The sequence below is a fragment of the Solanum verrucosum genome, unplaced genomic scaffold (assembly GCF_900185275.1).
Source record: "Solanum verrucosum unplaced genomic scaffold, falcon-dt-bn FXZP01000142.1, whole genome shotgun sequence".
Lineage (NCBI taxonomy): Eukaryota > Viridiplantae > Streptophyta > Magnoliopsida > Solanales > Solanaceae > Solanum > Solanum verrucosum.
Window position 1 is genome coordinate 727,861 of NW_026020259.1, and position 27,417 is coordinate 755,277.

At 36.8% G+C, this 27,417-nt stretch overlaps 4 protein-coding genes across 4 annotated transcripts; 1 reads left to right on the plus strand and 3 right to left on the minus strand.

Annotated features, from left to right (window-relative positions):
- Window positions 1-7,008: 7,008 nt before the first annotated feature.
- On the minus strand, window positions 7,009-7,560 carry LOC125833382 (succinate dehydrogenase assembly factor 1, mitochondrial). The gene has a single exon (XM_049512520.1). The coding sequence runs from the start codon at window positions 7,528-7,530 to the stop codon at window positions 7,228-7,230; it is 303 nt and encodes a 100-aa protein (XP_049368477.1). The 5' UTR covers window positions 7,531-7,560; the 3' UTR covers window positions 7,009-7,227.
- A 3,388-nt stretch (window positions 7,561-10,948) lies between these two features.
- LOC125833369 (E3 ubiquitin-protein ligase SGR9, amyloplastic) lies at window positions 10,949-13,026 on the minus strand. The gene is made up of 3 exons (XM_049512508.1): window positions 12,516-13,026; window positions 12,167-12,309; window positions 10,949-11,345 (listed from the first exon to the last, which is right to left on the minus strand). Exons 1-3 carry the CDS (start codon window positions 12,908-12,910, stop codon window positions 11,005-11,007), a joined length of 879 nt encoding a protein of 292 aa, XP_049368465.1. The 5' UTR covers window positions 12,911-13,026; the 3' UTR covers window positions 10,949-11,004.
- Window positions 13,027-16,012: 2,986 nt separating this feature from the next.
- Window positions 16,013-18,032, minus strand: LOC125833351 (pentatricopeptide repeat-containing protein At2g37310). Its single transcript, XM_049512492.1, has one exon. It carries the CDS (start codon window positions 18,030-18,032, stop codon window positions 16,068-16,070), a length of 1,965 nt encoding a protein of 654 aa, XP_049368449.1. The 3' UTR covers window positions 16,013-16,067.
- A 6,243-nt stretch (window positions 18,033-24,275) lies between these two features.
- On the plus strand, window positions 24,276-24,830 carry LOC125833370 (protein IQ-DOMAIN 14-like). The gene has a single exon (XM_049512509.1). It carries the CDS (start codon window positions 24,276-24,278, stop codon window positions 24,828-24,830), a length of 555 nt encoding a protein of 184 aa, XP_049368466.1.
- Window positions 24,831-27,417: the final 2,587 nt, after the last annotated feature.

The following is a 27,417-nucleotide window of genomic DNA, read 5'->3' on the forward strand; positions in this document are numbered from 1 at the left end:
TATGAATATGGTATGAATTTTGTTTAATGTTGGCATGAATTGGTGTAAAATTTGGTATAAAAATGGTATGATGTATTACTTATATTTGGTGTGAAACTAGTTTAAATCTGGTATAAATTGGTACACAGTTTAGAGGAAATCTATTTTTTTTTCAAATTATTCTCATTATGTCTACTAATCTGGCATGAAACATGAATTATATTGGTATGAAAGCTGACTTAATATACGATTTATGAATATGGTATGAAATGTGTTTTAACATTGGTATGAAATTGAATTATTGCTGGTATGAAAGCTGACTTAAGTTGTGTATTATTTTTATCAAAAAATGGTATGATATTAGTGGTCCAATTATGTGAATTGATTGTAGTTTGTTAAATCACCCATTTTTTTTTTGTATAAATTATGACTAAAGTTGGTATGAAATTGGTATTTTCTTATAATACCTATTTTTTTTATAATAAGAAGGTTTCTTTTTCAATTTCTCCAACTAGGTTGATGGCAATGCGGAAACACAAAGAACGATGATGGCGCGATCACTGAGAGTGAAATTACTGGGATTGTTGCTAGCAAATTTGATGAATCCCGCATAGCAAAAGAACATGCTCCAAATACCAGCAATTATCCTACACCAAGACTACGAAGATCAAATTTGAGATAGTTGATTGCAGCTTAGACTCTTTTGTATTTCATGTTTTTTTAACTTTTGAACGATATATATTTGTTTTTGATACAGTTTTAGGTATTGAATGATATAGAATATGCATTGTTTTCTTCAAGTCAGTTTTCAACTACATATGAATTACAGATCGACTCTCATAATTTCAGGATACTAGTTATATACAAACTGCATATCAATTGGATATAAATTTCTGGATATCAGTTATATACAAACTACATAGCAATTGGATACATACACAGTTTAGTTTTGATATTTAATTGGAGATCAAAATGAACACCATATAATTGGTATCCAAACTGTATATAGTTGACATCCATCAGATTTTTAAATTAATTTTAACAAATTAGAGTGAATTAAGGAAACTGAATATTTTTAATTAGTTTGAGATTCCTTAATTCATGCTAATTAATAATTATCTTAAATTAATTCAAATTTAATTGACACCCCTATTTCTGTTTTTTTTTATCATTTTTTCCTTATTAATTACATATTATTAATTAATAATAAAAAACCATAAATAGATTAATCATTTATTAAATAAATGGAAATTGATTTTTAAAATCAGATTTTTGAATTAATTTTAACAAATTAGAGTGAATTAAGGAAACTGAATATTCTTAATTAGTTTGGATCCCTTATTTCATGCTAATCATTCATTATCTACACTAAATTCAAATTAAATTACAGCCCATAATTTCAATTTTTTACTTTATTATTTCTAATTCCATTTTTTTTTTAAATTTTCGTTTATCTTTTTATTTATTTTTTAAGTTTTTTCCAATTAATAAAAATATATTATTTTTTTTTAACTTGTTATAACCTGAAATTTTTAATGCTATAGCTTGAAAGTCTAAATCTACTGTTATAGCTTGAAAATAGTACTATAACATATGTCATATATGAAATTTACACTTAATTTGGATTGGGGGTATGAAAATATAATTATTTTGAATTTTATGGCTCATTTATATAGTTTCCTTAAATAATATCACAATTTTTTTACAAACCTTTTGACTTGACATGACGTTTAATATTTGACATAACACAAGAAAAAAAATTAGAAAACTTTTGAAATTTGCGGTCTAAAACACGCCTTAGACATTTTTGCGACTAAAAATCATTTCACTAAGGTAAAAGAGAAATTTTAGAACTAAATTATTTCTAATTATAGAAAAATAACATTCTTTTTTAGACAGACTAAAAGGAAAGTGGGTCACATAAATTGGGGAAAAAAAGAACATTAATTAAGTACTACAATGGTTTTTAAATATATGTGTTTGTACTATGCTTTACTTTGATTTATTACACTTGAGTTGTGTGTCTTTCGAAAATAGTTTTTCTATCTCTATAAGGTAGAAATAAGATATGCGTACACTAACCAACAAGGATTGTGTTAGAGTGGTAAATATTTCTTCATCCTTAACCAGAGATTTCAAGTTCGAGTTGTCTAAGTATGGAGTCGCCTTTGTTAGGAAGCACTTTACCCTCTAATGTGAGACTTCCTGACGCAAATGAACACCATATGAGAAACCAAAAGAAAGATATACGTACACTCTATCCTTTTTAATTTCACTTATAAGATTATACTAAATATATTGTTATATGTTTGTATTGCTAACTTTTTTAAAAACTATTATTATTTTGGCTAGTCACACTAGAATATGAACTAGAAAGTCGATCACCTATTTCCTTATTATCACACAATGGCAAGCTGTCAACCTTTATTTACAAGAAAAAAAACAAGTACCAAACTCAAAATTTGAAATGCACCAACCAATTCAAAATGCAAGCTCAACTTAAATGCTTCATTAACCTATATGTAGAACTTTTTTTGTACGACAATACCACACTCAACAATCTTGCAACATACACTTAGCCATGAGAGGCGGAGTTGAAATTTAAAGTTTATGAATTCAAGAATTGAGATTCTAATCTTTTTTCTTTCATTACTGATTTTTAAAGTAATAAGATACATATTCAAAACAAATTCAAAGTTAGGAACAAAATTATTGAATCAACATGTAAAGAGCAGAAAAAAGAGACTTTGGTGGGACATGAGCCACATTATGCATGCCATATGACACCTATAAAAAGCAAAATTAATTAATGGATATTGAAGCTTAACTAATAATGTTTATTCCGACTCTTTAAAAATATTGTTATATCTATATTAAATTTTTCAAGAATACACTAGGTTTTGGAAGAATATCCGACACAAACCTGGTAGTACTTTTGAAAAGTCCGAGTAACATGGAGTTAGGAGAGGAATTCGGCTAAACTTAGTCACTTTGGTTCCTAATATTTATATTTGAAAAATCCAGTAAATATACTCAAATTATTAATATAGAACCTATTAACTTTAAAGGACTAAAAACATAAGCTCATAAACTTCATATTCTGATTCCGCGCCTCTGCATAAAGATTAACTAGCTTTAATCAATTGCCTTCTCTCCATTTGAGTCTGAAGTTTCTCTCTAGCATGCCTCAGTGCATCAAGAACTTCTCTCACAGTAGCATCAAGAACAATTGGATCAATATTTTGCTTTGTCTTTGGATTCTCCATAGGAACTAATGCCAATGAATTGTCCACTTGATTTCCTTCATCTTTCTCTTCCTCCTCAATTGAAGATTTCAAACTAGAATCATAATAACAATAATGTTATGAGATTTTGATTGTTTTCACATGAAAAAAAAAACCTTAAAAAAGATACATTATGCTTTATTTGCAAGTTAAGTATGACTTTAACTTCTATGCATCGATGATCTAACACTATTAGGTAAGTCAAAAGTTATGTTGGTTTGATTTTTCAAAAATGCTGATGGTTGCTTTGTTGCTCGTACCCTTTAAAAATATCGTTAGGTGTATGTCAGTTTAGGATCTTTCATAAACTATGTATTTTTTGAAGGATCTGACAAAGGTTTTGCGACAAATTTCTTTAAGGTTACCAACAACATAGGTTGGTGTCTGGTGGATCCTTCAAAAGTTATGTTTTTTTGGAAGATCTAATACTGATGCAACAACATTTTTAGAGGTCTCAAGCAAACATAGTTTAAAAGATAACTATAGGTAACCGATCTATAACAAATGAGATTTATAACATAAAAAATAATGTAATTTGTATGTTAAAACAAACTAATAGTGAAAACAATTTTAACAATATCAGTGTAATATTTTCTTTGTCCCAGTTTATATGATTCACTTTTTTTTTAGTCAATCCAAACAAGAATGACACATTTCTAAATTAAGTAACAGTTTAACTTTAAAATATTCATTCTACGCCACACAAATATTTATCACTTATTTTAGATCACAAGTTTCAAAAAATAAAAATTCTTAAATTTTGTGTCGAGGCAAACTAACTCTTATAAAATGAGAGAGAGTCACAGTGAGAGTAACAAGTTGAAGAGTATACATACCTATTGCCATCTAATATTGAGAATTCAAATTCCCTTGATTTTGCACAATGTTCTTTTCCTGTAGTATTCTCATTATCCTGGCAAGAAGCTATGTTACTCGGATTCTTCAGTGTCTTTGAATACATGTCGAATTCTTTAAAAATAGTGTAGTTTTGAAAAATCTGATATGAGTGCGACAATATTTTTTGAGAATCCAAACAACATAGACTAGAACAATTGTTTCCAACATTTTCATAGCTGGATTTTGTACTCCCAACAGATTCTTGACACTCATTATCATCTGAAATATTATAAGATATACTTTTGGACTCAAGTTTCTTTATCAGAAATTTAATCTTCTTCTCAGCTTTGTTTCTTGATTTTGTCTCTTCTTTCAACTTAGTCTCTAGCTCAATCATCTGAAATTTTACAAAGAATTATACTAATGTTACTCCAAATTGCCCAAAAAAAAAATTAGTTTTTTTCTGAATTTGAAAAAAAAAAGTTTGTTTGATATTTTAGTAGGCGTTTGGACATAAAAATTGTAATATTTAAAAAATAAATAGTATTTGAAGTTGAATTAAAAAAAAGTATTTAAAAATTAAAGTTGTGTTTGGACTGTATTTAGTCATCGTTTGACCATGAATGTTTTATACTTTTTTCTAGAGTTGAATTCAGAAAATCATGTTTGGCCATAAAATTTTGAAAAATTTCAAAATTCAACTTCACATTATAAAGTTGACGTTTCACTCCAAATCACTTACAAAAAATCAGAAATAAATCTAATTTGTATTCATGATCAAACATAACTTTAATTTTTAAATATCATTTTTTTTATTTTTCAAACAAAAACTTATTATTTTTTTTTCAAATTTCACATTTTTCATGAGTTGTCATCTTCAAAAATCACTCCAATGTATGGACCAACCATTTTTTTTTTTTGGAAAAAAATATGGAAATTAATTTAGAAACCTTGTTTCCCATATTTTGTGCCTCTTGTTTTGCAATTCTTGAAGCCACTCTTTCAGCAAGCAATCTCCCTCTTAGACATTCCACTTTGCTTAAACTATCTTCTTCTTCTATTTTCTTCTCACTGAGGAAAAAAAGAAAGAATTAATCTAAATAGCCGTCCACCAAAATATTAAAATTAAACATATTCAATAAAGATATGATATATGTATATCAATTAAAAATAAAAGTACATGATAACTTTGACCCACTATTTGTGTAAAAACACTTAAAACAGTTTTAGGATAAAATCTGCGTACATCTAAAACCTCGACTATACTGAAAATGTTGTTGTTGTATTTGTGTAAAGATCTTAAACCCTATAACAGAAATGTGCACAAGAAACTCAAAAAAAGAAACAAAAATAATGAGTTTAAATTATATACCTCAATTTTCCATTTGTATTTTCTTCAAATGCCATCTTCTTATCTTTTTCTCTAAACCAATAAAATCAAGAAAGTAATTTGTTTGTACATTTGAATATCTTTTAATAAGAGGAGTAGAACATAAAAGGAAAACTGAGGGAAATAACTTCTCTTTCTTTTTTACAAAAATGGTCACACTATTAGTGACAAGTCAGGAAATGTTAGGGATGTATTTATTTTTTTCATTCAGTGTTTGGTACTTATATTAGAACCCGATTAAATTTGAATTTGCGTTGAAAAATTTCACATTGGGGAAACGCTCTCTAACAAAGGCAATTCCGTATCTAGGGATGTATTGACAACATGTTAAAGCGCTCCCTAACAAAGTCTGGATTTCGAATTTCGAGAACGATTTAAGTTTTATGTGAATTTAGACATGAAATATTTAAGTTTCTTAAAAAATAAAAATTATATACTTAGAAACTAAGTAAAAAGTATTATAAGTCACATTAGTTAATAATTTAAAATATTTAGAACGACATATAAAAAGATTGTGGTTAAAACTAAATTTATTTAAATTTCAAAATATAAGAAATACCACATAAATTGAAACGAATAGAGTAACTTTTTTTAAATTTATGATCTAAAATAAAATTTTGATATTCTGTATAAATATAAATTTTAAAATTAAATTATTTTTAAATAAAAAATATAATATTCTTTTTAAAACTGACTAGGAAATAAAACATTGACATAAAAATTGGAACACAGGAAGTAGTAAAAAAAAGAAGATTTTTCTTTCCTAAATGACTTTTGAGGTGCAGAATTTTGTTTATTCAAAAGAAAAAAAAAGTGTGCAAGTTTGAAATAATTACTGTTTAGAAATAAAAACTCCAAAAGAGTCAGAGACAGAGTTTTGTGCATTAGGCCCCCACCATAAATTGCCTCTTCTGTTAATTTCACATTAACGTTGCAGTGACAGTACACATTAATAAGTTCAGTTAAAAAAATATTTCATTCATAAATTGTTGAATTTATTCTAAAGTATAATTGCTAAACGACGATTAAATGATGTGGTGCAGTGTGGAGCTACTCCTCCTTAATCAAAATTTTCGAATTTGAGCTATGAGTATGAATAAATCCTTGATAGAACACACTTTTCCCAAATGGGGCCCTACACAACGCAACTTTAACCAAAAGTATTGTCCCTCCCTCTCGATAAGTGATCCTTTTAACTTCAGACTCCATACATACTTTGTTACTCATGATCTAGTATGTATAGAATGAAAATTTCTTGCACGAGTCTACGAGAATCATTATGAAAGCCTTTTACTTGCTTCTCTTCTATGAAAGTTTGAATTTCCCGGAATGTATCCTAATTCTTCTTCTGATGATCGATTCAACTTCTAATCAAAAAGTGTTGTTGTTGTGATGGTAAGAACATTTGAAGAAAAGTAAAATAGATAAAATGCTAACCTATACATGTTATCTTACATTATGAAACAAATCCGCTATTACAAAAACTATCATTCAAGCATGGGATATGCATGATTTTTTCTAAAGAATTTTTACACTATCAAGTCGAGCTTGAATTTTTATTGAAGAAAAGTAAATGTAATTTATTCCATCTCTCGAGCCTCGATGAAAATCCCCTTTAACGCCATATAAATGTTTCTGAATCCTAGTAGTAATACCCTACGATAATCCCAGTAAAAGAGATGTTATAATCAACCAACTCCTGTAAAAGTTGAAAAAGGAGTGGTTTCTTTACAAAATCTAGGAGGATGAACCTGTTGTTTGTGAAGAAGAATCAACACTTAATGATGACAATCCAACTGTATCAGGGCTTTTGAGTTGATCAAGTTGTTTGTTACCACGACGAAGTAAGTACTCGATATAAATAAAATTCTTACGATCAACTTGCTTGGAATTTTTGCGGAATTCACTGGATACAACTGACTCAATTTGCCTCCTCTCTTCAGCAGGCTTGGAGCGGGCTGCTCTTAAGAATCCTCTATATAGAGCAAGTGCTTGCTTCTGCATACCAGATAGCCGCCTTGGTCCACTGGAAGCTCCCATTGCATCTTCAGGACGAGCAGGGACGGATTCTGGATTTGACAATTATGGATTCCTTAAAAAATCTCAAGTTATACTACTACAACAATAACTGGATTCATAGTCAAATATGTATAGATATTTAATATATTTCTATATATATACACAGTTTCGCAAAAGCTATTGGATTCATGTGAAACTGTAACCAAGCCTCTAGATCCGCCCCCAAGGGTGAGCACTCTTATACTTGGTTCAGTTGTACATAAGGAAAGGAAGTTTGCTACTGTTTTGGCAATCAGCTATGAGCTATATACGAGAAAAAAGAGATTGTACAACTAATTACAAGGCAGCCATTATTTTCCTTTCTATCCTTCTTTGATTGCAATCTTTTGAGTCAAGGACCTGTCGAAAACAATCTATCTTCGCACAAAGGTAGGGTTAATGTCTACGTACAATGTACCCTCCCCAGGCCCCACTTGTGGAATTACACCCGGACATGTTGTTGTGGTTGCAGTAGTTTATTGAAAGAACAACTAAAGAAAACCACGATTTGAATAACTAGTCCTTAGAATCTGAACACAATTATAATATACCAAGTTTGGAAGATGTCTGGCCTCATTCCTACTGGTAAAACCGAACAACGACCATTGTTGCAGCTCCACCTCCTTTAGATATCAGGAAGGACGGGTTATTCTAATTCTAGAACTGAGGACCTCGTGTGGAATGGGCACAACCTTGTGTTTGTGAACACACTGTTCTGGATATCCAACAAGAAAGAAAACAAGAGGGCCACATGAGGAAATTAGCTTCTTCTTTTTCTAACATTGAAAAACAGCAGATTCTCTTTCCCCATTTCTCTATATTCATCATCAAAACAAAATATCTCCTCCCTTCTTTATATAAAAAACTGACATTTGGTTGTACGGATCTCTTCCAGGAAATTATTCATGTTATATAAAACTTCAACACATTGCTGGATTACCAAGGACGGTCATGTTTAATTAAAACAAAATATATGAACCGGAAAGATAGAATCAATTTATTAACACAGTAATTATATCGAATACATGGCAGACCTCTCTTTTTTTCCGGTTGTATGTGACCTAAGTTACTCAGACTCAGCACTTTTGCCTCTGTAGCCATGCCAACTCAACACTGACACTATGATATCGCACACAAGTGGATTTAGGATTTGAAGTTTATGGTCTGGTTCATATTTACAGATACAACAACATCATATCCTGTAGTGCCACAAGTAGGTCTGAGGACGATAAAATGTACATAGACATTTCCAATGACTCAGTATCATTTGATTTTAGCGTAGGTAAATTGCTTACTGCTCCGCCGAGTGAGACCTCTTGTACTCCTTAAGCTGATTAAGAGCCGGATGAGAATCCTCTCAAATCCTCGAATGAGAACTTCCCTCAAGGAAGGAAGGCATCTAGGGAAGAAGTCGCAAGGATAGTTCCATTTCACCTTTCTCCTATCTTTGTGGGATCGAGAGATGGATTTCGATTGACCCTAGCTCAAAAGAGAATTTTTCGAAGCAGGAAAAATACTATAGCAAAATAAGCTGATAGTATCGCACATCGAACTAGAACTACTAATAGAAGGGAAGGGGATGAGGCTAGTTTCCTGCCTCTCCCAGCAACACTTGACTACCAGTAACCATCCACTAGAATCATCGATTTCCATACCTTCCTATTTACGAATCTTAGCAAAATTATTACTGAGTTAACGTGAATTTGTTTGTTATAATCTAGATCCGGATCTGGATATGTACGGGATCCAGTCAATCAAATTCTAGCTAGCTTTCGCCCTACATTTTAGATCAGATTTTGAAAATTTCATCTTCAAATACCTGTTTGATCGTGAAATTAGATCAGATTATCAACAGTTTTAGGGATAAATTTCACTTTCATTCACAAAAATTCCAAAAATTATACGTCCAAACATAACATCAAGTTCTAAAAATCACAACATCGAAAACACAAATTTTCAAATTTCAACTTCAAAATCAATAGCTAAACGGAAAAAATGTACCTTTGTTTATTCCGCCATCGTTGAGGTAGAAATTCCTTCTCAGGCCGAACTGAACGAAAACCAGAAAATTTGAGGCGTTGTGGGGAAGATGAAGAAAAATAACAAAAATGGTCCCTTATTTTTAGTAGTAGGTTGTAAATAGTCCTTTAAGTATCACTTAAAATAATTTTGATCCTTCAACTTATCTAAAGTAAACATTTTTTTTTTTATCTTAATTAAATATTTTATACGCATGGTGGTCTTGTCGGTCCTTATTTAATTTTCTTGTATTTGTCGTTGTTATAAAGATCATGGTGGTCTTGTCGGTCCTTATTTAATTTTCTTGTATTTGTCGTTGTTATAAAGATCATGGTGGTCTTGTCGGTCCTTATTTAATTTTCTTGTATTTGTCGTTGTTATAAAGATCATGGTGGTCTTGTCAACTTGTATACTGATGAGATTATCTTAACCTACAAAACTCTCTGAGCATTCATGTCTTATCTTCTGTAATTAACATGTCTATTTGTGTATGTCTAGTAACATATATGCCAAGCTATGTCTGCTCAAGTTCAAGTTAATACCGGAAAACCGAAAAATTGAACCGAATCGAACTAATTCGGTTCTTCGGTTTCGGTTTTTCGATTCGGTGTCAGTGTTATTTTTTCGAAAGTTCAGTTCTTTGGTTCGATGTTCGGTGTAAGGGTCTCAAAATTTCGATGCACCGAAAAACCGAACTTTTATTTTAAAAAAATTAAAAATTAAAATATTATTTTATATGGGCATTCTCTTAACTAAAAATTAAAAATTCAATCAACAACTAATCATTCATGAACAAATCAAAGTAACACCAAATGTACAATTCAATAGTTAATTTGAAATATTAATTTCCAATTGAAACTCAAACATATTTCTACCATCTTCATACTTGTTTTCTCGATAAATTGTTGGAGGCTCAATGTTCTTGATAAAAATAAATATAGTCTCTTAGTTAGCACAATAAGTGTTCCACTGTAATACGCATCATTCCTTAACATAGTTTTAAATTTCTAAGTATCTTATACTTTATCCTTATTTTATTTTTCATTCACACCAAAAAACCGATTTAAAAACAACACTGAACTAAACCAAACCGAACCAAATTAGTTTGGTTTAACATACGTTGCACACTTTTCTAAAACTGAAAACTGAAAAACCGAACCGAATAACCAAACGCCCACCCCTAATTCAAGTAAAGTACGGAGTGCCAATCACGTCTTCCGAAATTGGGGCGTGATAACTTATAGACTTAACCAAACAAGTTTTTTCATTAATATAAGTAAATTCTCAACCAATTTTGGAACTTGAGGTATAACTGATAATGTATATAGTATTGATTTATAACATATGATAAATGTAGTGTTTTATTACTTGAAGAAAAAAAAACATAAGTAGCTATATTGTGCTAATTTTATAAGATTATTTTTACTTAATTAAAAACTAATTACAATTACTAATTCCTAAAAACTTTGCACTATCACTCATCTTGGCCACAACTTCCCACAACCGTTGGATCTCAGCGAAAACATCATCGGACGGCAGCTGAAACCGGCAACATGGACACGTGTTCCTTTTTTTCAACCAAGGCAATATACATATCCAATGAAATGTATGATGACATGGCAATTTACAAACATCTCTCCCTTCTTTCATCTCTTCTTTACATATAACACATTCCTTCCTCCCGTCGTTGTCGTTGCTCGCTTCTACTGATGGTAGTGCTACCACTATTGCTATTGATGTTGCCACCTCCTTCCTATCTTTTCCCCCAATACCATTACCTGCATTAGAAGCGGATTCAATATTTAATATATGTAAATTCAAGATTCTGATTAGTTCTTTGAAATGATAAGTTCAATTTATAATATTATTAATTAAGCTTTTGGACCATCTTTTCTAACCAGATAACGAGCAGTCACTCATTAGTTATTTTCTAATGTAAAATGACTTAATTTGCCCTAATTACTCTTCGAAGCAAAGTGGAAGAAAAAGGATTCTCGAACATGGAAAAGGATGCAATGAATTTGAAAGAATTGAATGAGAAGTCGTATGAATTGAAAATCTCATGTACGATTCTACAACGTGGCAAGGTGACGTACTTGCCAACTTTTTCACTATCAACCCAAGAAAATCAACCTCTTCTATATGTAAAGTTGCCAAAGTACGATTAACCTTTGGATTTGAATCACTGGTTATATACCCAATATTGGCCATAATTCACAAGAACCCCAGGAACTTATGTCTTACGAGAATTGGACCCGTGTCTTCGACATAAAATAAACTAATGACATCCTAACCATTGGACGAATGGGACTAAAAAGCTATACTTCATATATCTCATTTTCGAGAATAGAAGTAGTTCGTTTTGGTCCTATACGCAATTCAATCAAGACTATTTTTTTTTTACACTATCATGTGATCACCCAAAAAATATATCTACAAGCAAGCCTTCTTATTTGTAATGTTGAAAATAAGACTCGTCAATAATAACCTGTTACAATTGATAAAAATGACCTAATAATATAAAAATACCCGACGAATTCAATTCAATCCATCTCTTTCTTTAATAAATAAACATAAATATGTCACTATACATATATACCTGTATGAATCATGGCATTGACAAAATTCTTGCACTTTGCCAGCAGCTCAATAAACTTCATTATGACTTCTCTGTTGGAACAACTAATGCTAGAGAATTTTAGTGCATCTTTAGCTATGTATTGACAAATAACAACGCGCCACCTGCTAGGATAAAAATAAATTGAATCAATAGAAGTTTTTGAAGTAGGTAAAAAATCAATGTCCTTAAAGAGATATTATAGGATGACAAAAGATCTATAGATTTTTATAACCAATAACAATTTTTATTGTTTTAAACGATAGAAGTTGTCTGTTGCTAATTTCTGTTATTTTTATAACATATATATTACAAACTATCTAACACGTACCTTGATGGAGGTATATCGAGTGCTTCCGGATCATGTTGGCGTAGTTCACATAGAAGAAGGAGGAGGAGAACCGCGTCTAAATCGCGGTGTTTCATAGAGGTGGTTGATGGTGGTGGCAAGATTGTATCATTATGCATGAAATGAGTGAAAATTGCTAGTTTAGACAAAAGGTGTTTGGCTATGAGGAGGGATTTGTTGTGTAGAGAGAGAGAGTGAAGGTGGTGTAAGGTGAGAGAAAATAGCATCGGAGAGGAGAGGAGAGAGAAAATACGGCGGTGATGGTGGTGGTGGAGGGAGGAGAAGTAAAGTGTTAGATCTGAAAGTTGATGAGAAGTGAAGGTGGAAAGTGTAGACATGAGTATGGTTTCTAACGGAATTTGATCTAATTTTTCCATGATGGGAGATCATGTGCTTTGTTTGGTGGGAAAGTTTTGGGAGTTTTTTGGGATGTGTGGGATTTATAGGGACTCAAATTGCTTGGACAAATCACATAGGATTATTATTATAGATCTAAGTGAAATATGTTCTGAATTTATGTGGTATTGTTTGATTAAGTGTGGAGATTAAGAATAAACCGAGTGTTTGACCATAAATATATGTTTGACCATGAAATTTGATCAGATTTTAAAAATTCGATCTTCATATATTTTCAAGTTCCCCAAAAAACTAAAACTTTCCCTCACAAAACTTCAATTTTCTCCCAAGAAAATACAAGTCTAAATACAACTTCAAAAACTCAAATATTCATGTTACAAGTTTCTACTTCAAAGTTTATGGTCAAACTAGAGCGAAGACTTCTGAAATTGTTGTTAAAACTCAAATATTCGTGTTCTAAGTTTCAACTTCAAAATCTATGATCAAACTAGAGCGAAGACTTCTAAAATTGTTGTAAAAACTCAAATATTCATGTTCCAAGTTTTAACTTCAAAATCTATGATCAAGCTAGAGCGAATACTTCTAAATTGTTGTTTACAACAAGGCTTAGATATTTTTGTGGCCAAAATCATCTCATTAAGTATAAAATTGAAATTTTTTAGAGTTGAATTATTTTTTAAGACATACAAGAAAATATTTTTAGGGAAGGGAGTAAATTTATTGATATTTTGTGGCAAGCAACACCAAGAAAAGGAGATAAAATAAATTGTCAAACAAATCTTGCAAATTGCAATGATGGTTAGTCAATTAACAAAAGTTGTTCTTCTAAAGCTTTTAACTAAAGCAAAGAGTTATATAGAAAAGGAAAAAGTAAAGGCAAAAGAAAAAGAGGAACATGGATTGGAACCTATAGTGGTGCAATCACTTTTAGACTAAAAATAGAGTAAACACAGCCAGTGGGCTTCACACAATCAATTGAAGATCCCAAGTATTAGTACTAGTTTTCTAGTTCTTTTTTTTTGGGGTGGGGGTGGGGGTGGGGGTGGGAGGTGGTTGAGAAATGGTTCTAGTAATTTCTTTTAACCTTTTTAAGATGTCTGAGAAATCTGTTTGGAGCCGTCCAACCACAACCTTCGAAATTCGAGAATGATGGACTGATCCTCTACCCTTCTTCACTTATATACAAAAATTAGTTCATTTTACAACAATATTATCTTTTTCGTAGTAAATATAGAATCGATCAATCAACCAATTGTGCCTCAATAAAAAAACTAATCAAGATCAGCCATATAGACCTTTGTATTCATTCTGATCTGTTTAGGCTTAGTGAAAAAGTAAATGGCATTTTTGTAGTACATCAATGGATTTGACATTTTCAGCATATCATGGGACAAGAGGACAGTAAGCTAAAAAAATTGGTTAGAAAAGAAAGGTGCATGATTAAATTGATAAGAATAGAAACTATACTTGATCTTTAGCGAAATGGCCGAGAAAGGTATATTCTCATCTGTTCAAGTCTTGGTGGACATAGTTATTATATATTTGTGCTGGCGGAAATAGTCGAGGTGCACACAAACTGAACCACTGGTTATCAAAAAAGTAATAATGAAAGATGCATTATTAAGTGAATGTATTGGGGACAGAGATGTGGTTTTGGAAAAGTCTAGGGAGATGAGTTAGGTAGAGTAGAATGGAAGGGAATGACTGGGAATATTAGCCTTTGTCCAGAAGCATGTGTCCAGTTTATACAACTACAATAATTCCTTTCTTTTCATTATCTCTGTTTAACAACATGGTGAAAAACAACAAGCATAAGAGCAAAAATATCAATTTGGCCCATTCATGGAAAAATATGTACACCTTTTGGCCCTACAAACAAAGTTATAATAATTTAGTCAGGTGCAAGTTATTCCCCACTGTAGCCTGCACTTATCAAGGGCTCTTGTCACTTACCCTTTTCATCTCTCACAGCTGCTTTTTGGGCTCTGTGCACCTTCTTGTGAAAAAGAATGGTAAATACAACTTGTGAAACATTCCCTGCATAAAAAGCTGAAATCTTTATACTTGCTAGGTTGCACGTAGACAGAGCTTAGGATCACGAATTGTCTGATGCATCAGTCACTTGGATGAATAATTATAATTGTTGGGATGGGCGTGGCGGTGCAGCAACTGCAATGAAGAATTTCCAAATGTGAGATTCTGAAGGATAAACAACTTTCAGATATTCGAGTAGTATAAACAAAGGTCAAGCAACTTGGTAATTTAAACAATATAAGATAAGTCAAATCAAATAAATAAGCACTTTGATTGTATCTTGAACATGTAAAAACGCCATACGAGGGAAGAAACATAGATGGTAACAACCTTCCCCACTTCCCAACAGAGAAAATGAAAGAATATTCAACTTGCATTATAACAAATTTTCCATTAACTTACATTACTTGTGTGATCATACTAAAGGAATAGTCTCACAGAAAGGTAGTAGATGAAGCTCCTGCTTCAAAAATGTTCCCCATTAACCTAACAGTTGTAAGATCACATATTTCTAGGGAAACATAGAAAAATCATCACAGAAATTGGAGTTCATGCTAGTTTACACTGGTTTTTGTATGTTATACTTCCGTTAAAAAAAGAAATCAGGGGACACACATGTACACGCTGAAAGTATCAAAGCCCATCAGAAAAGGTAGTTACTACTCAATGTGTATACTGTATAGTACATTATTGATACCAGCATACCAGAATATCTAGTGCTAGACCTCCAAAAGGCCTTCCAGAAGCTGGTGATCCTCTCTCCAAAGTATTTCATCAACTGAACGACAAATATTTTTCCCAGGGGAGCATAAATGTGTTTACATCAAAATACCCTCTGGTTTCGATTTGTGCTTTTGAACATGTCTCTTCGTTTACTAGTTACACGCTTACACCATATTTGAATTCTTTCTTGAGCACTTCTACCGCTTGAAATGTTGCGTCTTGAGTTCCACAGAATGACTTCAGGCTATCACTACAGGAAGAGTATTAATGCTTGCTAAATGACTGTCTACTTCATCACGATAAGACAAGGCATTCTTCTGAATAATGACACAGCAGAGTTGATGGCAACCCTATAATCTTGCTTGCATGAAGCCCAGAAAACTACTTAACGGCAACCTCTTGCTCATCGCAGCAGATTTGTCACATGGTTTCCTCCTTAAATTCATCCATCATTACGTAACCATCATCCCTCATCGAACCAAGCAATCTTTCCAGTACCCCATAAACCTCTCCAGACTTTTCATTTGATTCGTCTGTTGCTACAAAGCTTTTTAAGCCTTGACATGTTTCCATCCAACTACTACCGGTAATCTTCTTCAATCCAAGAATTTTCATGTTCTTCCTAAGCTCCTGAGCTTCTTCCCATCTACCAGCTTTTGAATATAAATTTGCCATGATGGTATAGTTTCCAGTATTTTCGGGTTCCATTTCAAACAAATGACTACATGCAAGTCTACCAACTTCAAAGTCACCATAAACTGAAGCACCATTAAGTAGTGCACCCCACACCCTTGCACTGGGTTCGATTGGCATCTTTCTGATGAAATCAACTGCTTCAGATAGCTTTCCTGCTCGACTTAGAACCCCCACCATGCAAGCATAATGTTCATCCGGAGGCTGAATTCCATACTTCTCCAACAACTCAAAAATTCTCCAAGCTTCTTCAATCAGTCCTGAATGGGCACAGGCTGCCAATACGGCAGTAAATGTAATGGAATCTGGCCTTATGCAATGACTCAGCATCACATTAAATAGATCAAGTGCAGCCTTGGCTTCTCCATGGTTAGCATACGCTGAGATAATTGCCGTCCAAATAATGACACTCCGATCTTTCGTGTGATCAAAAACTTGCCGTGCTGATTGAATAAACCCCAGTTTTGCATAGGTATCAATAACTCCAGTTGCGACATAGATATTTTGATTACAATCACTCTTAATGGCATAGGCATGCACTTCTTTCCCTCCTTTTGCAAATGCTAAATCGGAAATTCCCGGAAGAATACTCGAGAGAGTCACGGCATTAGGTTGATCACCTGATAACTGCATCTTCCGAACGAACTCTAAAGCTTGCTCGTACAAATTATTCTGTACTAGACCTGTTATCACAGCATTCCAAGTACTCAGACACGGTTTCTCAATTTCTTGAAAAAGATTAACAGCTTGATCAACAAATCCATAAATCATGTAGCCTGAAATCATTGCACCATAAGTTATCTCATCCGGCTCACCCATCTCTTCGAAAAGGTTTCTTGCATAGTCCAAGCTACCACATTTTGAATACAGCGCAATAATCGAGTTATAAACTGCAATATCAAGTTCAATCCCGTTTTCTATAACATACTGATGAACTTCCATTCCTAACATAAGATCATTCGACTGTGCACAAGCTTGTAGAACACTCACTACCGTAACCCCACCAGGTCTAAACTTTTCTAAATGCAGCATTTCTCTATATAATCCTTTGCATTCCTCATAAAACCCACATTGAAAATAACCCGATATCATTGAATTCCACGACACTACATCCCTTTCAGGAATTTCATCAAACACATTTCTCGCCAATACCATATCACCCGTTTTCGAGTAAGAATTAATCAAACCATTCAATACAAACACATCCGAATCAAACCCATTTTTTAAAACATAACAATGAATCATCTTAGCCAAAACAGAGTCCCCCAACATCCCAGAAACAGCTTTTAACACACAAGTCACTGTAAAATTATCAGGCTTCACATGGGATGTCTCAAAATTCTCAGATAAAAACAAAGAAAACAACTTGAGAGTTTCTACATGGTAATTCTTGGAAGAGTAACCAATTAGAAGGGCATTCCAAGAAAATGTATTTCTCTCAGGTATTTCATCAAACACATGGTGTGCTTCTTTTAAATGTTCGTTTTTTGAGTAGAAATTGATGAGTTTAGAGGCAAGGAAGTTGTTGGGGATCGTTGAGGAAAGAACAAGACGGGCATGGAGCTGTTTGCCTTGACGAATCAAGCAATGTTCTTTGCATAATTGTAAGAGATAACCATACAATGTGTAGTCAATATTAGTATAACTTTTGAGTCTGTGGAGGATGAAGCTTTTACAGGCTTCGCCTAGCATGGCATGGGTGGTAAGCCCGAGTTTTGAATAAATTATTTATATATTACATGGCTTATCTCGTGTATAAACTATTGAATTATGTCGAACTCGTATAGCAGGTCATAACAATCCGACTTGACAACTCACAAATCATACTAGATTTATTACTTATATATTAATCGTTAATTTGACACAAAAATTAAATGATTGAAAATCACTTGGAAACATTGTGACAAACCAAATAAATCGTGCAAATGAGTTGATAGATTGCATTTTGCTCAAAAGCAACAGTAACACATTGTAAAATAACCGAAAGTTTTTTTAGACTGCCAAAATAAAAATATGAAACTAAATCCTAAGTCAAGGACTTTATATGCCAAATGGTATAAATATGATTAATTAATTTACAATCGAATTATCAGTTAACTCATTAAGAAAAAACCTCAAATCGATAAGAACTGATAACCCGAAAATAAATAAAAAATCAAAATCGTTATCAAAGTCGTTAAATCATAACCCATTATCGATATATTAATAAAAAAAAATTATATTGGAGTTATTGATTTCGATTCTTTGAACAGAGTCCTACTCGACATGACAATTGACACCTAACAAACCATACTAGATCGATTTCAACTCTTTTTTGTTACTTGTGCTACCTAGTTTAGTTATTTCATTTATTTTCTTTTATGTGTGTCTACTTGACTTACTTCATTTTATTCATTATACATTATATATTTTTTTATTTCATCCATGATACATTTTTCTTGTGATTTTAGAGTCATTAAAAAAAAACAAACTTAAGAACTATGATATACTTAACATATTTGTCATATTGAAATTTTTCTTAAATTATATATGATCGAGCTACAAACATATATAAGTTTGTGACACGTAATTAATGACAAAAAATAAATAAATATATATATATATATATATTGTATTCAACGTATTTATCATGTCCGATTGGCAAATAAATCTTATCGGATCGTCATAAATTTTGTATTTGTTGAGGAGCAAATAACATAAATTTCACTAGTGTAGGTCCTAATTACTAATATTCACAATAGTTTCAAATATTATTTTTTGTATCGCATTTCGTTGGTTGGATGCATGTACTTAACTCGACAAATACATGTATCTCAGAAATTGGCAAAGTATATTTAACTAAGGATTATAACTAAAATGCTTAATTTAAGGAGGAAATCATTCCTTTAACAACTTTTGAGTATGTCTCGTCTAACAACTTCTAAAAAATGCAAAAAAAAAAACAAACTAATTTCTTCCATTTATTTTCGAGCAACAACAAAGTTAACAACTTTCTTTTGGAAAATTCGATTTTGTTTCTATGAATTCCAAGCTTCCACTTCCAAATATACGTATGTGAGAGCTAGATACATGAAAAAATAAATCATCCTTTAATAGCTTTTGAGAATCTGTAGCATAACAACTTCCTAAAAAAAATTCAAAAAACTCAAAATTCTTTTCAATGTATACATGTAAATCAGATACATATGAAAATAGTCAGATACATTGTAATAACATAACAAATACATATGATAAAAGGTCAGATACATATGACAAGACTGAGATACATGATAGAACAAATTGTGTAAGATTAAATCTCCAATATACTTAGTCAGATACACTAATAAAAACTAGATACATATGATCGTATCTTAATAATGTGTCAAATACATTAATAATATGTCAAAATACATGCGTAAATCTCCGCTTATTAAAACTTTTTTATTACTTTCGTGACTGGTCCGAAGATCCGATTAATGTTCAGGTAGTTAACAACAACAAATTGTGCCCGAAAGCTAAATTACCAAAATATTCATGAGCGTTACTCACGAAAAAACTGATAAAATTGCCTAATTCATGTAAAGTGACCCTAGATGCCCAACTTCCTACAGAGGGTTCCGTAAAGGTTTCACCAAAAATACGCCTTGAAGACATATATATTAATGGGCATTCACACATAAAAAACTAAGAAAATCATCTAATTCTTGTAAAGCCCCCTAAATGCCCAACTCTAAAGATAGTAGGACTGAATGTACTGCTCCAAGGTCGCCCGTTTCGAGGCCCCCCTCCCATCTAAAGCAGTATGTTTCGAGTTCCCTTTCCCTTTAGGCCTGCGCCCAAGGCCGCCCCTCTTCCGGGCAAGGCCCTTCCCCACAAAGCCGCCCTCCCTCCCGTCAAGGTCCACCCGCCAAGCCCGCCCACCTCCCATTAAAGCCCTACCCCGCAAGGCATCCCCTCTTTCCCTTCTGGCAAGCCCCCCCGCCAAGCCCACCCATCTCCCGATAAGGCCCTACCCCCCAAGGCATCCCCTCCCTCTCCCCTTCCCTCCAAGGCCGCCCCCCTCTCGACAGGGCTTTACCACCCAAGCCATCCCCTCCCTCCCGAAGGCCTTCTCCAAGGATGCCTGACCCGATGATGTTTGACTGGAGGAACACCTGACCCGAGGATGGTAACCCGATGACGCCTGACCTGAGAAGCTTGACTCGAGGATGCCTGACCCGAGGATACTTGACCCGAAAAAGTCTGACTCGAGGATGCGTGACCCGAGAACGCTTGACCTGATGATGCCTGACCTGATGATACCTGACATGAAGACGCCTGACCTAAGAATGCCTAACCTAAGAACGCCTGAAACAAGGATGTCTCACCGAGGACGCCTAACCTAAGAATGCCTAACTCGAGGACGACTGACCTGAGAATGCCTGACCCGAGGTAACCTTCTCTCTGAGAACGCCTGACCCGATGATGTCTGACTCGAGAATGCCTAACCCGAGGATGTCTGACTAGAGAATGCCTCACTCGAAGATGCCTAACCCCAAAATGCATGAACTGAGAATGCCTGACCCGAAGAAGCCTGACCCTAGGATGCCTAACCTGGATGTCTGATCCCAGACGTTTAACCCAAACGCCTGACTCGAGGATGCTTGACCTGAGGATACCTGACTTGAGAATGCTTGACCCGAAGATGCCTAAGCCAAGGATGCCTAACCCGAGGACGCCTGACCCGAGAACGCCTGACCCGAGGATGCCTTACTGGAAGATGCCTAACCCCAAAACGCTTGACCCGGGGATGACTGACCCGAGGATGCCTGACCAGAGTATGCCTGACCCGATGATGCCAGACCCGAAGATGCATGACCAGAGGATGACTGACCCGATGATATCTTACTGGAGAATGCCTGACTTGAGGATGCCTGACCCAAGGATGCCTAACCCGAAGATGCCTGACCCGAGGATGCCTGACCCAAGTATGCCTGACCCAAGTATGCCTGACCTGAGGATGCCTGACCCGAGTATGCCTGACCCGAGGATGCCTGACCCGAGTATGCCTGACTCTAGGATGCCTAACTCGAGAATGCCTGACCCGAGGAGGCCTGACCCGAGAACGCTTAGATCCAAGGATGTCTTACTGGAGAATGCCTATCCCGAGGATGCCGGACCCCGTTACACCTGACACGAGGATGCCTGACCCGGAGAACGCCTTACCCGATGATACATCCAAGAATGCCTGACCCAAGGATGCCTAACCCGATGATGCCTGACTCTAGGATGCCTGACCCGTGGATGCCTGACACGAAGATGCCTGACCCGAGGATGCCTGACTCGATGATGCCTGACCCGAGTATGCCTCACCCGAGGATGTCTCACCCGAGAACGCCTGACCCGATGATGCCTTACTGAAAGATGCCTGACCCGAGAACGCCTGACCCCAAAACACCTGACCCGGGGATGCTTGACCTGATGATGCCTGACCCGAGTATGCCTGATCCGAGGATACCTGACCCGAGGATGCCTGACCCGAGGATGCTTGACCAGAGGATGACTGACACGATGATGCCTGACCCGAGTATGCCTGATCCGAGGATACCTGACCCGAGGATGCCTGACCCGAGGATGCTTGACCAGAGGATGACTGACACGATGATGCCTGACCCGAGGATGCCTGACCCAAGGATGCCTGACCCAAGTATGCCTGACCCGAGGATGCCTGATCCGAGGATTCTTGAACCGGGAACGTCTGACCCAAGGATACCTGACCCGAGGATGCCTAACCCGAGGATGCCTAACCCGAGGATGCCTGACCCAAGGATACCTAACCCGGGGATGCTTGACCCGAGAACGCCAGACCTGACGGCGCCTGACCCATGGATGCCTGACCCGAGAACGCCTGACCTGAGGATGCCTGACCCGATGATGCCTGACCCAAGGACGCCTGACCCGAGAATGTCTTACTGTAAAATATTCGCCTTACCCGATGATACCTCACCCCAGAACACCTGACCCGAGGATGCCTGACCCGACCTAACCCGAAGATTCTTGACCCCAGAATGCCTGACCCGAGGATACCTGACCCAAGGATGCTTGACCCCGAAACACCTGACTCGAGGATGCCTAAACCGAGAACTCTTGACCAAATGATACTTGATCCGAGGATGCCTGACCTGAGGATGCCTGACTTGAGGATGCCTGACCCGAGGATGCCTGACCCGAGAATGCCTGACCCGATGATGCCTGACCCAAGGACGCCTGACCCGAGAATGTCTTACTGCAAAATATTCGCCTTACCCGATGATACCTCACCCCAGAACACCTGACCCGAGGATGCCTGACCCGACCTAACCCGAAGATTCTTGACCCCAGAATGCCTGACCCGAGGATACCTGACCCAAGGATGCTTGACCCCGAAACACCTGACTCGAGGATGCCTAAACCGAGAACTCTTGACCAAAGGATACTTGATCCGAGGATGCCTGACCTGAGGATGCCTGACTTGAGGATGCCTGACCCGAGGATGCCTGACCCGAGAATGCCTGACTCAAGGATGCCTAACCCGAGGATGCCTGACCCCAAAACGCCTAACCGAATGATGCTTGACCCCGGAACACCTGACCTAAGGATGCCTGACCCGAGAACGTCTGACCCAAGGATACTTGACACAAGGATGCCTGACCCGATGATGCCTAACCCGAGGATGCCTGACCTGATGATTCCTAACCCGAGGATGCCTGACCTGAGGATACGTGACCCGAGAATGCCTGCCCAAGGATGTCTGACCCGAAAATGCCTGACCCGAGGATGCCTGACTCGAAGATACCTGACCTGAGGTTGCCTGACCCGAGGACGCCTTACCCAAGAATGCTTAACCCGAGAATGCCTGACCCGAGAATGCCTGACTCGAGAATGCCTGACCCGAGAATGCCTGACCCGAAGACGCCTAACCCGAGGAAAGAGGAAGCCTGACCCGAGGACGCCTGACCCGAGAATGCCTGACCCGAGAATGCCTGACTCGAGAATGCCTGACCCGAGAATGCCTGACCAGAGGATGCCTGACCCGAGAATGCCTGACCCGAGAATGCCTAACCCGAGAATGCCTGACCCGAGGATGCCTGACCCAAGGATGCCTGACCCAAGTATGCCTGACCCGAGGATGCCTGATCCGAGGATTCTTGAACCGGGAACGTCTGACCCAAGGATACCTGACCCGAGGATGCCTAACCCGAGGATGCCTGACCTGAGGATGCCTGACCCAAGGATACCTAACCCGGGGATGCTTGACCCGAGAATGCTTGACCCGAGAATGCCTGACCTGAGGATGCCTGACTCGAAGATACCTGACCTGAGGTTGCCTGACCCGAGGACGCCTTACCCAAGAATGCTTAACCTGAGGACGCTTGACCCGATGATGCTTGACCTGAGGATACCTGACCCAAAATGCCTGACCCGAAGACGCCTAACCCGAGGAAAGAGGAAGCCTGACCCGAGGACGCCTGACCCGAGAATGCCTGACCTTAGAATGCCTGACCCGAGGACTCCTGACCCGAGGATGCCTGACCCGAGGAAAGAGGAAGCCTGACCCGAGAATGCCTGACCCGAGGATGCCTGACCCGAGAATGCCTGACCCGAGAATGCCTGACCCGAGAATGCCTGACCCGAGGATGCCTGACCGAAGGATTCCTGACTCGAGGATGCTTGACCTGAGGTTGCCTAACCCGAGGACGCCTTACCCGAGAATGCCTAACCTGAGGACGCCTGACCCGATGATGCTTGACCCGAGTATACCTGACCCAAGGATGCCTGACCCAAAATGCCTGACTCGATGACTCCTGACCCTAGGATGCTTGACCCGAGAATGCCTGACCCGAGGAAGCTTGACCCAAGAATGCCTAACCCGAGGATGCCTGACCCCAGAACGCCTGACCCGAGGATGCCTGACCCGAGGATGTCTTATTGGAGAATATGCCTGACCCGAGAACGCCTGACCCGAAGATGCCTAACCTGAGGATGCTTGACTCGAGAACGCCTGACCCGAGGATGCCTGACCCGAGAACGCCTGACCCGAGAACGCCTGACCCGAGGATGCCTGACCCGAGAACGCCTGACCCGAAGATGCCTAACCTGAGGATGCTTGACTCGAGAACGCCTGACCCGAGGATGCCTGACCCGAGAACGCCTGACCCGAGAACGCCTGACCCGAGGATGCCTGACCCGAGGATGCTTGACCCGTGGATGCTTGACCCGAGGATGCCTGACCCGATCACGCTTGACCTAAGAATGCCTGACAGGAGGACACCTGACCGGAGAATGCCTGACCTAAGGACGCCTGACTCGAGAACGTCTGACCCGAAAACGTCTGACCCGATGACGCCTGACCCGAGAACGCCTGACCGGAGAACGCCTGACCCGAGGATGTCTGACCCAAGAATGCCTGATCCGAGAACGCCCTACTCGAGGAGGCCTCCCCGAGGATGCTTGACCCGAGAATGCCTATTTAACAACTCGAAAACAACATAATTTACCACAGAGAAATTTTCAAGCACTAATGGTTCATAGTTTTTATTAGAATTTATTTTGTATCATTTTAAGACAAAAACTTGCATGACAATTACTTGAAAATCATGTCCTGATCATTTTATGTAAAAGGAACAAGCTAGTCTGCAAACAAAGTTAACATTGTTCACGAGTTGAAAACATTCAATATGTTGACAGCCATATTCCCCAAACTTTCATCTTTCAAGCTATAGGTCATCGATTCGAGCCGTGAATGTAGTAGTTAGACTCTACATCAATCACCTTGAGGTGCGAACATTTTTCATGCTAACATTGAAATCTATATATATAGTGATAATGTATAAAAAGAGAGATCCAACAAAAATATTGACTTACTTTCTCTGTGAACCTCTAATGCAAGATCTTCCGTGATTTGTTGTGTCACAGCCATTCCATGACACAATAATAACATATTCGTTATATGCAGATACAACCTTCTTTTTTGGACCATGTATATAAAACACTTGAGCTAGTAACTACTAATCCGTATAACAAAATAAAATTAAGAAGAAGCAGAGATCGCCCAAATGTTACAAGCTTTAACCACAAAATTACCTTCTTGAGGCGGCGCTATCATGCAAGCTTTGAGCACAAATCCAAGCAGAAGTATAGATCATGTCGATATGTTATATTGCTAATTCGTATCCCAGCTTTAACGACCTCTTCCACACCCTTTGTAGTCAAAGGCATGTCTACACAACCAGTGAACAAGATTTTTCCATTCCAGGATGAAAGCAGCTTCACCTGAAGGGAAAAGAGGAAGATGGGAATCAAACATGGTGCCGCAGAGTAGCTTATAAATTCATCCTGTGAAAATCATTTTTCGAAGAGGGGAACAATTACTTCTTAATGTGATGATAAAAGAAATGATCACAATTCATCTTGTCTTATGTTGTGCTTCTAATTATTTTGAAAATAACAGTTCAAGAGTTGGACGATCCTATTTGTTTTCTTATTCACTGGTGGTGGCGCTTGATGGTGTTGAAGCTTCATCGGTACTTTCCATAACAAAAAGAAGATTCCTCTTGGAAATAGCTGTTTCTTCTAGTATGGAAGTCACTGTGGAGGAAAGCAGCTGAGTGCCTATCTTTCCATTTGATTCCATAGCACTCCTGAACTATAGCTTTATTAAAAGGTATACAACACAAAATACAGTGCAATATTTATAGATTTTATATCATCTGAAACCAACTCAACCAGCAATCGAAGTTTCCTGCTAGGCTACTCTTCCAAAATTCCAATCTAGTTGAATCCTCGATATGGTGGGCATCTGTGCTTTCAATGTAGTTTGTCCACTTTTCATAGGCAGAATTAGCACAACCTTGTATGTCTGAAAACTCAGCATTTAGATTTCTGGTTTTGATATTAGAGCACTCTCTAAGGTCATTGACTGCTGTTTGAACCTAAAGAACAAAAAAAATGAAAGTATTTGATAATTTTCTCCCTGAAAGAGATAGTCCTGCAGTAACTACATGCTTTTAAGAATAAGAAAATCCATGAAAAGGCTATGATATTGGTATGAATTCCATTCACAATATAAACCTTCATGGAAAAGCATTCTCAGCTGTGATTCTTTAGAGTAAATTCTAATTATTTAGTTGAAGGCAAACCTTGGCGTAACTGGTAAAGTTGCTGCCATGTGACCTGGAGGTCACGAGTTTGAGTTGTGGAAACAACCTCTTGCAGAAATACGGGGTAAGGCTACCTCTAATACCATAAAAGGTATGTACAAGTTGCAATGAAGAAGCACATACCAGCCTTTTCTTCTTAGTACTGGAAGCTAATATAAGCTCTGCAACTTTTTCTATAAGTTGACGTTCTTCACTTGCAGCCAGCTCCTATAGAAGTAACTCAAAAGGGTGAAAAGAGATCAAGATCGAGATCTTCATTTCTAAGGAGAGTCCAGAAATAAATACCTCAAACTTTTCTTCAAGGGTGCAGAGTTGCTGATTATTAATTGTTTGTGATTTTTCATCCATTCGTCTCAATTTTGAAATATATGTATTGGTCTTGAAAAAGTTGAGGAGAACTTCAGAGGTAATTTGAATTTCATGATATCTTCTTGTTTGATACTGATGATGGAGAAAAATAAACAAAGTTAGATGCACAAAACTAAGAGTATCTGAAAGAAAATTTATAGCATGCTTATGTACCTGTTGTTCTTGTCGCACAAAAGCATTTATCTTCACCTCAAGCTCCCGAATATTACCTTGCAGACCGTTGAGTATAGCATTAACATCTGCGGAAATCTTTCCAACAAGCTGTACAAGTATGCTGGCAAAATTGAGTGATGAAAGGGTGGAAAGAAAGTAACATCGACTTAAAGAAGTATCCACGCTTACATCCGTAAAAGCAGAAGAATGCTTTGATATTTCTGAATTCACTTTGCTAAAAGCTAACTGAGAATTTTCATGAAGATCTTGGGCTGGTACAGCCAAATTCTGGATATCGGAGTTATACTTGTCTTTCAGCTTCTGGAGCTGAACCTTCAAGTCATCTGTAGCCTGTCCGTAAATACAAGATTAGATAAGTTCCATTTTCAGGTCCCAGA

What these genes read in the sequence shown, in the direction of transcription:
- LOC125833369 (XM_049512508.1), bottom strand. Translation starts at nt 12,910, where the DNA reads ATGGAAAAATTAGATCAAATTCCGTTAGAAACCATACTCATGTCTACA. An exon ending in CTCGATATACCTCCATCAAG is followed by an intron (nt 12,310 to 12,515) that starts GTACGTGTTAGA and finishes TTATCCTAGCAG; the next exon opens with GTGGCGCGTTGTTATTTGTC. An exon ending in CAATGCCATGATTCATACAG is followed by an intron (nt 11,346 to 12,166) that starts GTATATATGTAT and finishes CTTCTAATGCAG; the next exon opens with GTAATGGTATTGGGGGAAAA.
- LOC125833351 (XM_049512492.1), bottom strand. Translation starts at nt 18,032, where the DNA reads ATGCTAGGCGAAGCCTGTAAAAGCTTCATCCTCCACAGACTCAAAAGT.
- LOC125833370 (XM_049512509.1), top strand. Translation starts at nt 24,276, where the DNA reads ATGCCTGACCCGAGAACGCCTGACCCGAAGATGCCTAACCTGAGGATG.
- LOC125833382 (XM_049512520.1), bottom strand. Translation starts at nt 7,530, where the DNA reads ATGGGAGCTTCCAGTGGACCAAGGCGGCTATCTGGTATGCAGAAGCAA.